The sequence below is a fragment of the Pholcus phalangioides genome, unplaced genomic scaffold (genome assembly GCF_987345545.1).
Source record: "Pholcus phalangioides strain wild (caught in Gottingen) unplaced genomic scaffold, Ppha-v1.0 ptg000172l_1, whole genome shotgun sequence".
Lineage (NCBI taxonomy): Eukaryota > Metazoa > Arthropoda > Arachnida > Araneae > Pholcidae > Pholcus > Pholcus phalangioides.
The window spans coordinates 6,538,413-6,554,667 of NW_028301637.1; the positions used below are offsets into that span (position 1 = coordinate 6,538,413).

Genomic DNA, 16,255 nt, shown 5'->3' on the forward strand with positions numbered 1-16,255 from the left:
CAGGTCGACTAAAAAATTGGTATTGGTGCCTAAAATGTTCTTTGTGTAGTTAATAAATTGCAGGCTGAGAGCAGCACATCTGCGAACATGAAAGAGGGTCACTATGCCCTGAAAAAAGTCAACATTTTGGAACCTTTTTCTTTGGGTAATTTTTTTTGCATCTAAAACATTGTGGCACCTAAATTTGTCCAGCCCTGCTATATGTTGTTGTGCTGAATGTTCACTGAGAACGTAATGTTTAACTAGTATTACTGAACCACACGCACACCTAGTCCACATATTCCTTTATGGAATTTCTAACGAATTGGTGCATCCAAATGTAGGTGTGCACCTAACGTGAAGTTTGTTTCTGTAGAATGCTTGTTATATGTTGCCCATCAAGTATCATCTCAACTCATCTGTATTACAGCCATCCCCCCCCCCCGTATTTGCAGGGGTTACATTTCGGGGGTGACCGCGAATTCTGGAAATCCGTGAATAACCGAAACCATAGGTTTTTTTGTATATCTCGTTTACTGAACATCATGAGAAAGAGCAGGGTGAGGCAGAGGGAGAAGGGAATGTAAAAGAAGGTGCATGAATGTTGGCGATGTTTTCTGAAAGATCTTTGTGATTTCTGTTTGCCATTTCTTCATATCATCAAGTACGATGGAGTATGTTGACAAGGCTTCCTCTACTAATTTTTCTACATGTGAAGAACGTACCGTAGAGGGATCTGTTATCAAAATAATCTATTGCTGATTTGAAGCCCTTCTACTATGTTACTTGTGGTGAACTTGTCTTCTATTTTTTTTATCTGGTACCGCTTCAGTTTCAGGACCAGTCAGCTGCATTAATTCCTCCTCGGTCAATCCAGTATCAAAAGAACTTTGAATGGCATGTATTCACTCTAACGGTACCTCCTGACTTCGGAACGAAACACTGTTTAAACCAATCCAGGAAAAGTGTTTTCATAGTCATTGCCTTTTTATTGTTCGTCCAAAATACTGGGAGCTTTGGCTTATCCTTTACTTCAATCAATGCTCACGGATTCGCAGATTTGAAAATGATGGTGGGCTTTATCATGTACGCATTTGTACAAAACAAGATAGTAAGTCTATCTCTATTTGCCTTAAAAAATCAGGAGCTCGCTTTTCTTCTCTTGCTCAACATTTTTGTGGCATTTTCTTCCAAAACAGTGTAGTTTCATCAGCGTTAAACACCTGGATGTGCATAACCCTTCTCTTCAATAATTTTCTACAAAGTCTGGAAATTTTCTAGCTGCCTTCTGATAGGCAGAGGCTTCATCGCCAATGATTTTTGCATTGCGTGATCCGAATCGTTTCTTAACCCTATGAAACAACCTTTACTTGCATAAAATTCTGATGAAATAGGCGTTTCACTTGCCCTTTCCTTATAGAAGAGTAAATTTTTTTGTCTTTTCTGTTTTGTCTTTTCGGCTACATTGCTTACAGCTCCGGTAGTTCCTACTATTAAATAAATTATATCTGAGGTTTAGACTGATTGCACCTAGTCTTGTTAATATTCGACAAAACCCCTATTCCACAGCGTCTTTTTGAATTTCGAATTTGAATATTCAAATATTGAGATTGCAATCTTGAATTTTGTTTGTGGCAACAAACAGCTTTAAACAAGTAATAACATTGAAGAGAGCTCATATACAGTGAATTCCACTTATATCGTTTTCCAAAAACTCATGAAAAACGTTTTTGCCGGGAAAACGTTTTAACGGGAAATTTCAAAATTTTTTATAGTTAAGAACACCGCGATTATGGTTTCTTTTCTGAATTGTTTCCAGCTCTGCTTCAACATTACAAGAGGGTGCCAAAATGCTTGCTCGACACAGCTGACCAAACCTCTAGTTGTGGCCCCGGGTCTACAATGGTCTTAAGATGGCCTTGGTATCAAATGGGTAGAAGCAGAAAATAGAAAGGAATCTCTGCCCGAGCGGGATCTATTTTTGGTGCCCCCGATGACGTTTCTCAGCTCAACAATTTTTTTTTACCTTCCAACTCGGATTTGGCACCCTTTCCTAGAGAGGTGCCCCATGTGGCTGCACAGGTCACGCGGCCTCTGTGGGGGCTGAAAAGCTTCAGCCTAGTCTCTTATATATATAATTTTCGTTTTTTTTTTTTCATACTATAAATTCTTTATCGAGGGCCAGTGAAAAATGTGGCCTCTAAGGCCCCAACAAAGATTCCAGCCCAGCAACCCCTGCTGCAAGACGTGGGTGCGATAAATGCATCCAGTCTTCCCGACTAGGCCAGTACGTCCTATAGATATTGTATCTAGGAAGTAATGAGTACCGGGTGACTCGAAACGTTACGCCGTCCGCCAATAGCAGTTTTTTTTTTTTGCCTTGTAGCATTTGCAGCGAATTCACAATGGCACTAACAATTTTAAGGTAATTAAAACTAATTTAATACTCTAGAATGCTTTAAGATACTCATTTTTAAAAATATTGTTGGTACTTTCAAAATCGAATTGCGGTCTTCGTCATGTGGTAATGACTAGGCTGACCATATTTCCTCGAGATAAATACGGGACATTGGGATTCCAAATACGGGAGATCGCCAAAAAACGCCAAAACCAAACAAAGTTGCCAAATATTGTTCAAATTACGGAAAAATCACAATGGCGGGAAATGATGCATCGCTGCAAATTGCAGTGGATTAAAATGTATTCTACGAAAAACAAACGTTCAAGACAAATGTGAGAGATTAATATTTTCATATATTGTTGTAAATTATCGTGAAATAATTTATGAGTTGAAAAATAATGTCAATCTTTGACTTCAATAAAGAATAAAAATTCAAGTAGGCTTCGTGTAAAATACGGGAAAAACCGGGACGGTCAAAAAAACAGAAAATACCGGGACTGTCCCGGAAAATACGGGACGTATGGTCACTCTAGTAATGACGAAACTCAGGTATAAAAAAACAAAATGCTTCAATTCAGCTTTTTGCTCCTTATAAACAAAGCTTATAAACTGACCTGAAAGGTCAAATTTCAGTTATTTTCTAAAGACCCAAGGAGACATTCAAAACAAACATGAAGGAAAGAATACATACGTTATTCTTTCCTCCATGCAAAAAAAAGGACCTGCAAACAAGCAGACAACAGGTTAAGGCCGTAAAAAGTGAATTTTTCCACACACCACTTTATAGTAATGTGCTGCCATCTAATCTCAAATTTAAAAGTGACTCATGTGGTAATGAAGTTTAAAGTAAAAAAACTATATTATTTATTCCTCTCAGTTCCTTGTAAACAAAGCTCATAAACTGAACTGGAAATTTAAACTAAAAGTTCGTTTATTTTATTTGAGCATAAGACGTCCAAAACGAAGAGCCTCTTAATGAGCAGACGACAGACAATAGAAGTCGGTTTGTTCTGTTCCCTACAAGCTAAGCTCACAAACAGAACTGGCAGTTCGAACTTCCAGTTCAGTAATTTTTTAAGGACACAAGGAGACGTCCAAAACAAATAATCTATAGAGAAGCAGACGACAGAGATTCCGAGGTTTGCTTCGAGCTTTATATTACTGAAGAGAGCGTCCAGCCGCCGCGACGGCAACATCAAATGCAAGTAAACCACGTGACCCGGTGAAAACAAAGTTCGTTTGCGCCGAAAACAAAGTATTTTCGGTCCATGGAGGAAAGAATAACAGGAGGTGACATCAGGCACGAAAATTGAAGCCGTTGTGGCAACCCTATGGGCTGACAAGTAAGCCCAAACAAACCGCTCTTTTCCCTATACTTAACATGTGTTTTTCCGGATCGAATTCTCTTAAAATATTAATATCTAAATAAATTTAAGCACCATGACTGTTTAATGCCTCTTCAGGTAATCTACTTGATCCAATAAAGGGGAAAGATAAAACTTTATCCTTGTATAAGGGGGTTTTTATATTTTTAATTTATTTTTTAAAGGGGAAGATCATTTTTCACTCTCAACTCGTCATCAGTTTTTAGTTCAGTGCCTTCAATATATTTTAAAAATTTGATGTATCATATTAATGTCTATGGAAATATGATTAATTAAAATAATATGAAGCTCCAATAAAATGCAATTTTCACAATTTTTTCTTTTAACTGTTTATTTTGCCTTTTTGTTTCGTTCACCATTATCATAGATCCGGAACATTTCGAAAGTGTTTGAGGCCCGTGGGCGCTCGTCTTAAGCTTTACATGAGGAATTTTGATTTCTGAATCAATTCTGAGGTGCTCGAGCACTTTCTGACAGGGTCGTAGCTAGGATTTTTGCCACCCGGGACAAACAGCGTTTTGCCACCCCCGTGCCTCAAAGTACTGGAAGTGCTCAAGCGTCCTTCGCCACTGTGTATTTATGGTTTTGCTGCCTGTAGGCTGTACAAATTTCGCCACCATTCTTCCGCACATTCTTGAATATGTATGATTGAAATATATGCCACTCATCCGAACCTTCCACTATGTAGATGTAGTATTGAGAAAAAATATATTAAAAATATTAAAAACTTTTTTTTACGAGCCGCGATAAGTCATCTCTCGGGCCTATAGTATTTAGGAAAATAATCACTAGGGCTGTTTTTTTCCTTTCTTCATTTTGTACCTATTACTTTGCTTTTAAAGTGGTATGTGTACGATAATTTGAAAAAAAAAAACCAGTTTCGAATTGAATTTGAAATCTAGAGTTGTTGTTGTTGTTCTACCCAGACTGGAAGTATTTCTACAATATTTTAATATGAACAGCTGAAAGGCATTATATATGCTAATGTTTTGTCTATATAATGTTTTTCGCAAAAAAAAAAAGTCAGATTTTTTTCAAACACCGCTTGTTCAAGTGTCTTTAAACATTGTCTTTCTCTCAGCACTGAGGTATTACATGCTTTGGCATAATTTTTTTTTAATTAAAATGCCGAGAAGGAATTTTGGGGCACGAGATATGGGTAAATTTTGGTTATTTTTGCAAAAGGTTCCATGTTGTTGAAGTTAATATTTGAAAACAAATAACAACTAAAATTGTAAAAGGTCTCGTTCTATTGTATAAATATATACACAGAATTTGAGGGAAAAAAATCGAGTTCCTAAAGTGAATAGTAAATTTTTAAATGATTTTTAAAAACGGGGATGTTTCTCATAGGAAAGCATGGGAAGCCACGGTTTGTTTGGGCTTACTTGGTCCCTTTAATAGAGCGATCACTGGCTTCATCTGGCAACCCAGATTCCCCATGCTTTCTCAACGGAGGCGATCAGCGCCTCCGTTGATCGGCGGCCTTTCGTTGGTCTGCCCCGAGTCGGCAGACCAACAACGAAACTGGGAGATAAAGACCGACGGGTGCTGTCCAGAGAAATTCGGAAGAACCGCACCCAACCGATGGCCCTGATCCGCGAGGAGTTTCAACAGGCATCCGGGAGTATTGTTTCAATGAATACCATCCGTAAGGAAGCACATCTGATTGGTTTTCATGGTCGTGCTGCTGCCCATAAGCCTTTGATCACAAAGTCCAACCGCGTTGCTCGGTTAATGTGGTGCAAAGCACATCGAAATTGGACCGTAGATCAGTGGAAACGGGTTCTTTGGAGCGACAAATCAAGGTTCACCCTCTACCGTTCGGATGGCAGGGTCTGGGTCTGGCGTCTGCCTGGAGAACGTCTCCAGCCAGAATGCATTGTGCCAACAGTCAAGTTCGGCGGAGGTGGAATTATGGTCTGGGGGTGTTTCTCCTGGTATGGACTGGGACCCTTGGTCCCCATTCATGGTAAGCTCAACGCCGATGCCTACTGCACTATTTTGGATGACAATGTGCTTCCAACGTTGTGGCAGTTTTACGGGGTGAACCCCTGTTACTTCCAGGACGACAATGCCAGCTGTCATACTGCGAGGTTAACCAAGGCTTGGTATGGTGCCAATGGGGTTCATCGAATGGACTGACCTGCCCAGAGCCCAGACCTGAACCCTATCGATAACCTCTGGGACGAGTTGGATCACCGAATTAAGGGGTGCCCTACCTGTCCAAAATCTGTGAAGGAACTGACATGTCTTCTCCAAGCCGAGTGGAAGAAAATACCACTAGCCGTCACACAAGGACTTGTGGAAAGTATGCCCCGGAGGGTTCACGCTGTAATTGCCTCTCGTGGAGGCTCTACCAACTATTGATTTTGAATAAAGTTAGTTTTTCTTTTCTATCACAGGTGTCCAAATACTTATTGGTAGATAGTGTACATAGCGGAAGGTTCGGATGGGCGGCATATATTTCAATCATACGTATTCAAGAATATGAGAGTGGAACGGAAGAAGGGTGGCGAAATTTGTACAGCCTACAGGCAGCAAAACCATAAATACACAGTGGCGAAGGACGCTTGAGCACTTCCAGTACTTTGAGGCACGGGGGTGGCAAAACGCTGTTTGTCCCGGGTGGCAAAAATCCTAGCTACGACCCTGTCAGAAAGTGCTCGAGCACCTCAGAATTGATTCAGAAATCAAAATTCCTCATGTAAAGCTTAAGACGAGCGCCCACGGGCCTCAAACACTTTCGAAATGTTCCGGATCTATGATAATGGTGAACGAAACAAAAAGGCAAAATAAACAGTTAAAAGAAAAAATTGTGAAAATTGCATTTTATTGGAGCTTCATATTATTTTAATTAATCATATTTCCATAGACATTAATATGATACATCAAATTTTTAAAATATATTGAAGGCACTGAACTAAAAACTGATGACGAGTTGAGAGTTAAAAATGATCTTCCCCTTTAAAAAATAAATTAAAAATATAAAAACCCCCTTATACAAGGATAAAGTTTTATCTTTCCCCATTATTGGATCATGTAGATTACCTGAAGAGGCATTAAACAGTCATGGTGCTTAAATTTATTTAGATATTAATATTTTAAGAGAATTCGATCCGGCAAAACACATGTTAAGTATAGGGAAAAGAGCGGTTTGTTTGGGCTTACTTGTCAGTCCATAGGGTTGCCACAACGGCTTCAATTTTCCTGCCTGATGTCACCTCCTGTTATTCTTTCCTCCATGGTCGTGAGCCGTATTGCTCTCTGTAGAACTCCTTAATACACATATGAAGGCAAAGCCGCTTGTAAGCTTGTACTCTTAATGCAGCTTTGTATGAAGGCGTCTTACCTAGATACTCCTAGGCGGCTTTGGCTCTATCCCTTTAAGCCGGGTTTTCCTAGGAGCAGGTTTTCTGTGCCGCGCCCATCGTGAATCACCCAGCGCGACACGCCGTCCACTCACCAATAAAAAAAAGCAGTATGGCTGTTTTCCTACAGAGAGCTAAGACGCCTTCATGTATTAAGGAGTTCTATATCTAGGAGGCTTTGATAGAGCTCGTCTGGTTTTACAGGACGGAGTGGGGAGAGACGAGCCGATTAGCCTAAAGCTGAACCCAGTTTTTTTTTTAACTTTCAGAAAATAACTTTCGGGTGCCTTTATGTTCGAGGTCATTCAAGTATTACGTCAGCATCGGTGGGAGGGGGGGGGGGTTCCAATTTGCTTACTTTTGATGATGAGGGGGGGGTTGGATACGCTTACGTCATCAACCACCCTTTAGTAAAATATGAAATATTCTTAGTAAAACTTTTCACTAGTTTGTGGGCACCTGAACTAGCATTCTGCCTACAGAACCACTTTAGTGATTTCTAAATACTTTGCGGATCTAAGTGATCTGAAAATGTGTCGCGAGCCGGTTAAGTGCTCTGGACCTGTGCCGCGCGTCATACAAGTGAACCGTGATTATGCCGCGGATCACTCAAGTAATCTCGGAATGTGCCGCGGATAACTTCAGTGATGTAGAACCGCACTGGTGGCCGCACCAATGCTCTAAAACTGTCACATGTTACTCAAGGGATCTCTAAATGTGCCACGGATCGCTTAAATGGTCTGGAATTATGCCACGGGTCACTTAAGCGATCTGTGAATGAGCCGCTTGGTTCATTTTTACAAAATTAGGTTTGAGAGACACAGGCCGCAACAGAACCCCCCCCCCCCCCAGGGCCACATTTGGTCCGCACAGGCCAAGTGTTTAGCGCGGGTCAAGGGTTACCTATGTGGCTTACAGGTATCACTCAAATGGCTCGCAGCGCATTCCCAGATTACTTGAGTGACCCGCGCCACATTTACAGATCACACATATAACCCGCGTTCTAGATCACTTAAGTGGCCCGCGACACGTTTTCGAGTCAATGAAGTAGCCCCGCACTCTTCAAAAGGTTGAGTTAAGTAGAAATGTACCGCGAGTCATTCACGTGGTCTGAAAGTGTGCTGCGAGCCGTTTGAGTCATCTGGAAATGTGCCGCAAGTCACTTGGATGATTTGAAAGTGCGCTGCGGGCCACTTGAGTGGCTTGGAAAAGTGTCAAGAGCGCCACTAAAATAATCTATAAAAAATGCATTGTGCCACTTAAATTGTTAATGTATCGCAGACCCAGTGATCTGTGTGCTGCGAGCCACTCAAGTGATCTCGAAGTGTGCCTCCAGTCACTTACAGTAATCTGCAACTGAACTACATGCCACTTAAGTGAACTGGAGGTTTGCTGCAGGTCGCTCAAGTGATTTGGAAATGTGCTTGGGGTCACTTAGCTGATTTGGAAATGTGCTTGGGGTCACTTAGCTGATTTGAATATATGCTGTTGGCAGCTCGAGTGATCTGCAAATGCGCCGCAAGCCACTAAAGTAATCTGGAAATGTGTCCCACTTAACACTAGAACCGCGGACTGGGTCAAATTGATCCAAACTTTGAAAAAAACAGTGTTTCATAGCGAAAACAGCATATTAATTTTTATTTTCTGGGTTTCTTCCTACTCTTAATCATTGTTGCTTAATTGCGTATTCGTAATAGAAAATTATATTTGTTTATGAATACAAAATGGGCTTCAAAATTAGCTAAAAATGATGTAATTCAGTAAAAATAAGATTTAGTATAGCCTACATTATTTACTCTATTCAGTCCAAAAAATATTTTTCAGTAATCCCATAATATGACAAAGATGTAAAATAAGCGTGTCAAATTGAGCATGAAAAAGTCTATAATATGATTCTGTCAAATAAGTACTGATTTCTTACTGATAGTGGAATTTATGATGAGCAGTTGAGCAATTTTTTTTTTCAATATTCTTGCACATACATCGCATGTTGAAGTTGCACAGCCCATGCAAAAATTAACAGTTTTGTTTCCACATTTTTATGTTTCCTGACATCAGACTCGTTTATTTTTATTTATTACTCTTATTATTATTATTTTGATAGCTCACAAACAGTTACATGATCAAGAGCGCACGAACGTTTCCTTTTGCGCAAGGACAACACGTATGATGAACGCAGCTCTTCAATAAGATTTTAGAGGAACTTCTTTCGAAAAATAGTTCTGGCCTTCTGTACTGTTCTATACAAAATACAGGAATTTTTGTGGTCACTTGAGTGGTCTGGAACTCTGCCGTGAGTCACTTAATTGTTGGTGAACAGTGTCGCAGTTCACTCGAGTGATCTAGGAATGTTCCACAGCTCACTTGAGTGAGGTGGAACATCAGCTCATGTAACTTGAGTAATCCGGAACTGTGTCGTGGTGATCTGTAAATGTGATGCCACTTGAATGACTTGAAATTATGCCGCAGGGTTTCTTGAACGATCTGGAAGTGTATCGCTTACTTCATTTTTACAAAATTAGGTTTGAAAATGTGGGCCACATTCGGCCCGTGGGCAATGGGTTAAGCATGCATGCACTACATTTCTATGACACCTAGACAGTTTTTTCTTTCTTCGAAAAACATGGGGGGGGGGGGGAATGGATCAAGATCATTAAGTGGACTTTTCAAGTAACAGTAGAAGTTTGATTAATTTCTGTTCAGTTTTGCCATTTGCATTGTTTTTGATCCCACATTCTGATTTTTTAAAATTTGTTAGAGAGAGAACTTGAGTTTCTTGAAATATCAATAGATAATACTATAATTGAAATATATAAGGTGTGAATCTCAATGTGTGACACAACATTTTTAAATGCCATGATAATTTGGGAATTACATTTTTTCCCTCCTATTTTTTGTCGGTGGTGTTCCTATTCTTTTTTCAAATTTTCACTTCTAGGCCTGCTTGTAGAGAGTAAAAACTCAAAATTTCTCTTTAAGAAATTCATTGCGACCCATTTTTAAGCCACATATGGTAAACCCTTGACCTGCAGATCACATGTGGCCCTGAAGGTTATCTGATGTGACTTGCCCCCTCAAACCTAATTTTGTAAAAATGAACTAAGCGGCACATTTACAAATCGCTTAAATGACCCATGGCACAATTCCAGAGCATTTAAGTGGCCCGTGGCACATTTTCAGATCACTGAAGTAGGCCTCAAAAATCACATTCAAAGATCACCTAAGTAACCCGCGACACAGTTACAGGACACTTATACGATCCGTGGCAGATTTAGAGATTCCCTTGAGTGACATGTGACACAGTTCTACATCACTCAAGTTACCTGCGTAACATTCCCAGTGATCCGTGGCATAATTACGGATCACTTGAGTGGTGCGTGGCACAGTTCCAGGGCACTTAAGCAGTCCGGACGCATTTCCTGAGCACTTGAAGGATCTGTTAAACATTTAGAGAGCACTAAAGGGGCTCTGTACGGCACTTATCAATAGGAAGAATGTTAGTTCAGGTGCCCAATAACTATCGAAAGTTTTTTTTTGGCGCACTGAATAAGATGCCATTAAGAATATTTAATATCTCCATAAAGAGTGGTTGATGACGTAAGCATCATCCAAACCCCCCCCCCCTCTCCCCATCGATGCTGACGTAATACTTTAATGACCCCTTTTCAAATCGTTATCAGTAGCACTAGAAGAATGAGCTATCCTTAACACGCACAACTCAAATGTAGTAAACAAAACACGTGAATGACGATTGCTGAGTGTTGACAAAAAAAATTTCCAGTAAAGGGGGGGGGGGAAACGTGAAGACTGTATGTATAAGCAAACAAACAACTCGGCAGGTTATTTAATGTTTGACTTCTTCACCTTTAGTTCAGAGGATTGCTCGAACACATGGCTCGAAGTACAAATGAGGATACCAAGCAAAAATGAGTTTGGAAAAGAAAATCCACATTCTTTATGGGGAATCGAAAGACAAACCTCTCACAGTCTGGGCGAGTGCTCTATCATAAAGCTACAGGACATATTTTCTTCCTGTGAAGAATGTCTTCCTTGGAAATGTATTCTTCCTCTGTAGCTTAATGATAGAGCACTTTCCCGGACTGTCAATAGGTTAGTGGTTTGATTCCCCACAGAGGAATGTGGATTTTCTTTCCCAAACTCATCTTTACTTGGTATTCAGTCATTTGCACTTCGTATAATTAGCGGAGAGGCGCCGGCTTTCCGGACTCTTATGAGGGAAAGAAGTGTTGTCTGTTAAGTTATAGTTTACACTGTTCTTTCCCAACTTTCATCAGTTTTTTAATTCAAATATCTCTGTGAATATTGCACTTAGAAACATGAATTTTTTTACGTGCTCGAGAGAGACGGGTGATCTCTTTAAGCGTGTCACGGGCCACTCGAGTGATATGGAAATCAGCCACAGTCCACTTTAGTGGTTTGGTTATCGCCTACGAGTCACATTTGATCTGCGGGCAATGGGTTGAGCACGTGTAAAACAAATTGTGATTTGTGATACACACATTAGGCCTCGGCCAAACAATATTGAATAAATAAAATTAGACAGTTCCATTCTAACTTTTCACAAGTTCTGCATAAAAAAAGAAAGGATTTTAGCTCAAAAGAGGGAGAGAACCCTGTTTTAGAACATGAAAACTAAAAAAATTTCACGGTTCAATACTTTGAAACTAGTTGTGGGTGAAAACAAAACAGAGTTGTCCTGTTCGACCAAACTATACATATATGGTCCTTGTACTTACTACTGGGATCTTTTCCAGTGATAGTTATCAATCGGTAATTATCATCAGAAATCCTGAGCCCCAATTTCAAATCAAGCGGCATAAACACTTACAAAATTATATAAAAGCATTCTTCTAATTAAACACAGTATAATTGAAAAATTTATGCACAGCCTGTCGTGATTTGGTATAATTCATACAAGGAAAGTTGCAACAAGAGATTTGGAAATGAACTGAGCCAGTAACAAAGAATAATTTCTTTATTAGACAGATCTACTCTATGATTAAAACAGATTCTCTCGGATAAATAACAACCTTCAAAATACAATAACACAGAAAAAAAAATAATAGTAAAATGTTCGTCTGGAATGATTATAGCACTCGTGCTGTTCAAAAAAACTATCCTAAAAAATATCTCCTGATTAAAATGAAATCAATTTCAACTGGACACTAATTCACATGTAATGTATATAATGAGCAAATATATTCGATTGATTATCTGAACTCATCTAAGAATGTTCTCAAGAAATTTCTAGATCAACGTCCAGGATGGCATCAAATGAAAATGGAAAGAAAAGATATCCTTCTCCGTGGTAAAATTTACTTTGGAACTCGACCCTGAAATTAAAAAGTTTCATACAATGTTACTCAGTTTTGAGTGATTATATTAAGGTAAATAAAGTTTCTGAAGCAACACATGCAGGATTGACAGCTTGTGATTTCTTTCTACACTACTCAAAAACTTCAAGAACTATGATTTTTTGCATATAACCTGCAGGCAACCCAAGAGAAAAGTTGCTTTTTACGGGTTTACAACTACAGTCCTCCAAACCCAAGATAGGACTTAGCTACATCACGTCAGACCATGGGCGAAGATACGGGGGAGGGAGCGATGCCCCCCAACGTCAAAAAGGAAGTCGGCAGATCTAATGTATACGTTATGTAGGAATTGACATCATCATCATCGCGCCCCCCCAGCAATAATGACCTTGCCCCCCCCCCCAGACTTCAGAGTCTATCTCCGCCTATGCATCAGACGATTCTATTCTTTTCTTTTAGATAAAGCAAATGTATATATTGAGAATTCCCACCCACTCCAGGGTTCATACAAAATTTCCTAAATAAAAAATAAGGAGTTTTAAGCACTTTTTACGGAGTCATGGTAAACTTTAGGACTTATGAGATTTACAGAAAAAAAGGGGGCACATATCGGCAAACGTAAACTGGAAATAAATTAAGAGAATTTGCATATTTTATCGAATTTCATGAAAAGAACTGAACTGAATGTAAAGCCACTGCTTCTAGACAAAAATGCAAATCTTGTATGTCAAATACGTAAGCGTACACGTGTGCGTAAGGCGGAGCCAGTAGAGAAACAGGCTTTATAAGCGCGCATAAGTTAAGACACATTTCGTTCGCTAGTACACCTCGGCGAATTTCTCGGTGTTATTTTGCAGCAATCGGTTAATTTCAAATTGTAACAGTAAAAATGAGTAACCACCAACGTTTAGATCTCACGTCCAGATTTGTAGAGAGTTCAATTTAACGCCCAGCGGCGTGTGTAACTTATGGAAACAGCTCCAGGACACCGGATCCATCGAGAGAAAGCTTGGGCAAGGTTGTCCCAGAGCCACGACGGCCAGAGAAGATCGCCATTTGTCGATTATAGCGAGGCGTAACAGGAGTGCTACAGCTTCTCAGCTCTCTCGTGACCTGTATGCAGCCACAGGAACCCGTGTATCAAGGGTGACTGTTTCCAAAAGATTTCATGAGAGAGGGTTGTTTGCAAGAAGACCTGCTCTTTGCGTCCCGCCCGCTCACTTCTACGGACAGGAGAATCCGTTTATCATGGTGCAGAGAGCATAGAGATTGGAGTATGGATCAATGGGCGACCATTCTCTTCACTGATGAGTCCCGGTTCAGCCTAAGCACCGATTCTCGCCGTACGTTCATATGGAGAGAGCCAGGGACCCGCTACCTACCCTCCAATGTCCGCGAAATCGACCATTATGGCGGAGGAGGTTTAATGATCTGGGCAGGCATCATGTTGGATGGCCGCACACCTCTCCATGTCTTTGAAAGAGGCACTGTGACTGGCGTGAGGTCTTGGAGCCCTATGTTCACCTTTTCAGAGGTGCAGTTGGCCCTGAGTTCATTTTAATGGACGATAACATGAGGTCACATAGAGCTCTTCTGCTCGACGATTTTCTAGAGAGTGAGGATATCCGCCGGATGGATTGGCCAGCCAAATCTCCAGACCTTAACCCTATAGAGCATGTCTGGGACGCTCTGGGGAGGGCAATTGCAACCCCCCTCCGGGAACCATCCAGGGAATGAAAACAGCGTTGCTGAACGAGTGGGACCAATTGCCACAGGAAATGATAAACTGCCTTATTTCAAGTATGAAATCACGCTGCGAGACCTGTATATCTGTAAGAGGGGACCATACCCCCTATTAACCCATCTGTTAACCCATTTTTTGTTTATTCTGCAACCGCTGTTTCATACCTTCCGACTCCAACGAGTGTTACGCACGATCATGGGTGTGTATTACAATTATTGAATGGTTATTTGTTTTGTATTGTATCAATGCATGTACATATCAAATTTCATTAAAATCAGTACAGTAGTTCTAGAGATAATCAACCAAGTCTGCAAATTCTCTTAATTTCTTACACCAGTGTATTTTAAATCTGAAACACAAATTTTCCCTATTCTCAAAAAAAAAAGATGTAGAGCAGTTTAGAAATGATAACTTTTGGTTTTTTTTCACCCAGCATTATAAGAATTCATGAAGTCATCAATCCACATATAGATAATCCATATTTTACTGTTGTCACTCTAAAGTGTTTTAAAACCTTCAAGTTTTGGTCAAAAGTAAAACATAAAACATTTTGGCTAAAAGTATTCATAATAGTGTCACATAAATTATATAAATATTCCAAGTGATATTCATTCCTCCCCCAATTATTCAAAATAAAATACCACGGCTGAAAAAAACGAATTTTCTTTACAAAATTATTCATGTTGGCAGCAACTCTGTAGCCTCGTTCACATGTGCAAATATTGCGGTAGCATTGGGAGTTCTAGAACGCACTTGACTTTTCTCTTTCAGAAAGAAAAATTGAGAGCAAACATTAGTGAAAATTCTTGAAGTGGGTTTTAAACCTGCTTTTTCTATTTCCCATGTGAACACGCGCGGGGCTTGTGTTTACCTCTCGGTGAAAGTGAATACACATATACACAAAAAATTCTTTAAAATCAATGTTTTTCAATTTTATAGGCATGATTCCTCTCTCTCTCTTTCTCTGCTGGCTTCTTGTTAATTATACTCAAAAAGAAAATGTTGTAAAATTGGGGAAATTAGGGAGAACCATGTTTGGCAATTTAGCACACTTTATTTAGCGACATTGGCAATTTAAAATTCCTTATTTGGCGAAGCTGGCAAATTAGCATTCATAATTTGGAGGACTCACTCTTTTACTCGCGGAACGAAAAATGTTTTCGTGAAACATTGGGATTTGACACAATGACGCTCAACCTCAGTAGTTTCTACTGTTACAGTGGCGATTTTTTTCTCCTTTTTTTAAAAAAATAGAAACAGTCTTACATTTGCGTTTTAAAAAGATGGTAGACTAGAGTGAACTCTTTTCAGTTGCACGATGAAAAGCCAGATGAGGGGCTGATAATTTAAATAAGGGCCGTGGTTATCCCAATCCGATTTTCGGGGACAAAATCGATCGTGGGAACATTCACTCAAAAAATAAATCTGTCTTTCTCTCTTATTTCGTAAATTTTTCTGGACTTCTGGCAACTCTTTAAAGGAGAGACATCATAATAAAGTATCACTTTTTTTTCAAAAAATACCCCTTGAAATTTTGAAGAGTGAGATCTCTTTAAAATTGTATTTTCGGATAATCCTGAGCGTGACTATGGGGGGGGGGGGGGGGAAATAGTGCAGAAAAATGGACAAATAAAACATGCTCATTGGCGACACTGATACATACAAAGCAGGTAAAAAAGTATATTCGAGTTTCCAAGTACAGACACAAAATATATTTAATATATTCAAAAACAAGTGTATTTGGTGCAGGAAAATACAGAATACACTATTGGAGCAGGATGTTAATTTTGGCACCTATGTGCAGAATTTCCACCACAGGTAGTAGCACCATTTTCTGCCAGGAATAATATTTAGAACCTAGCTAACTTCTTTTTTATTTCAATTTAATTGTCAATTTCTTTGACAGCACAACAATCTTCTTTTACCGTTTTTCTCAGCATATCAGAAGCGGATGAGGCCACTGGAGTCTGACCAATCAGATGTTGTAATGTCTTAGCTGTGCCAGTCATCCGCAGAGCTGTCAGTTTTTTTCTCCCTTT

The 16,255-nt window shown here is 39.7% G+C and overlaps 1 protein-coding gene across 2 annotated transcripts in view; it reads right to left on the bottom strand.

The window, feature by feature from the left end:
* Positions 1-12,111: 12,111 nt before the first annotated feature.
* The window catches only part of LOC149063633 (V-type proton ATPase 116 kDa subunit a 1-like), a 92,994-nt gene continuing 88,850 nt past the window's right edge, over positions 12,112-16,255 (bottom strand). For both annotated transcript variants that reach the window (XM_089255778.1, XM_089255779.1), the window contains one exon: positions 12,112-12,490. In XM_089255778.1, coding sequence (XP_089111904.1) covers positions 12,394-12,490 — 97 coding nt within the window. In that variant the 3' untranslated portion in view covers positions 12,112-12,393. The remainder of the gene's footprint in view (positions 12,491-16,255) is intronic.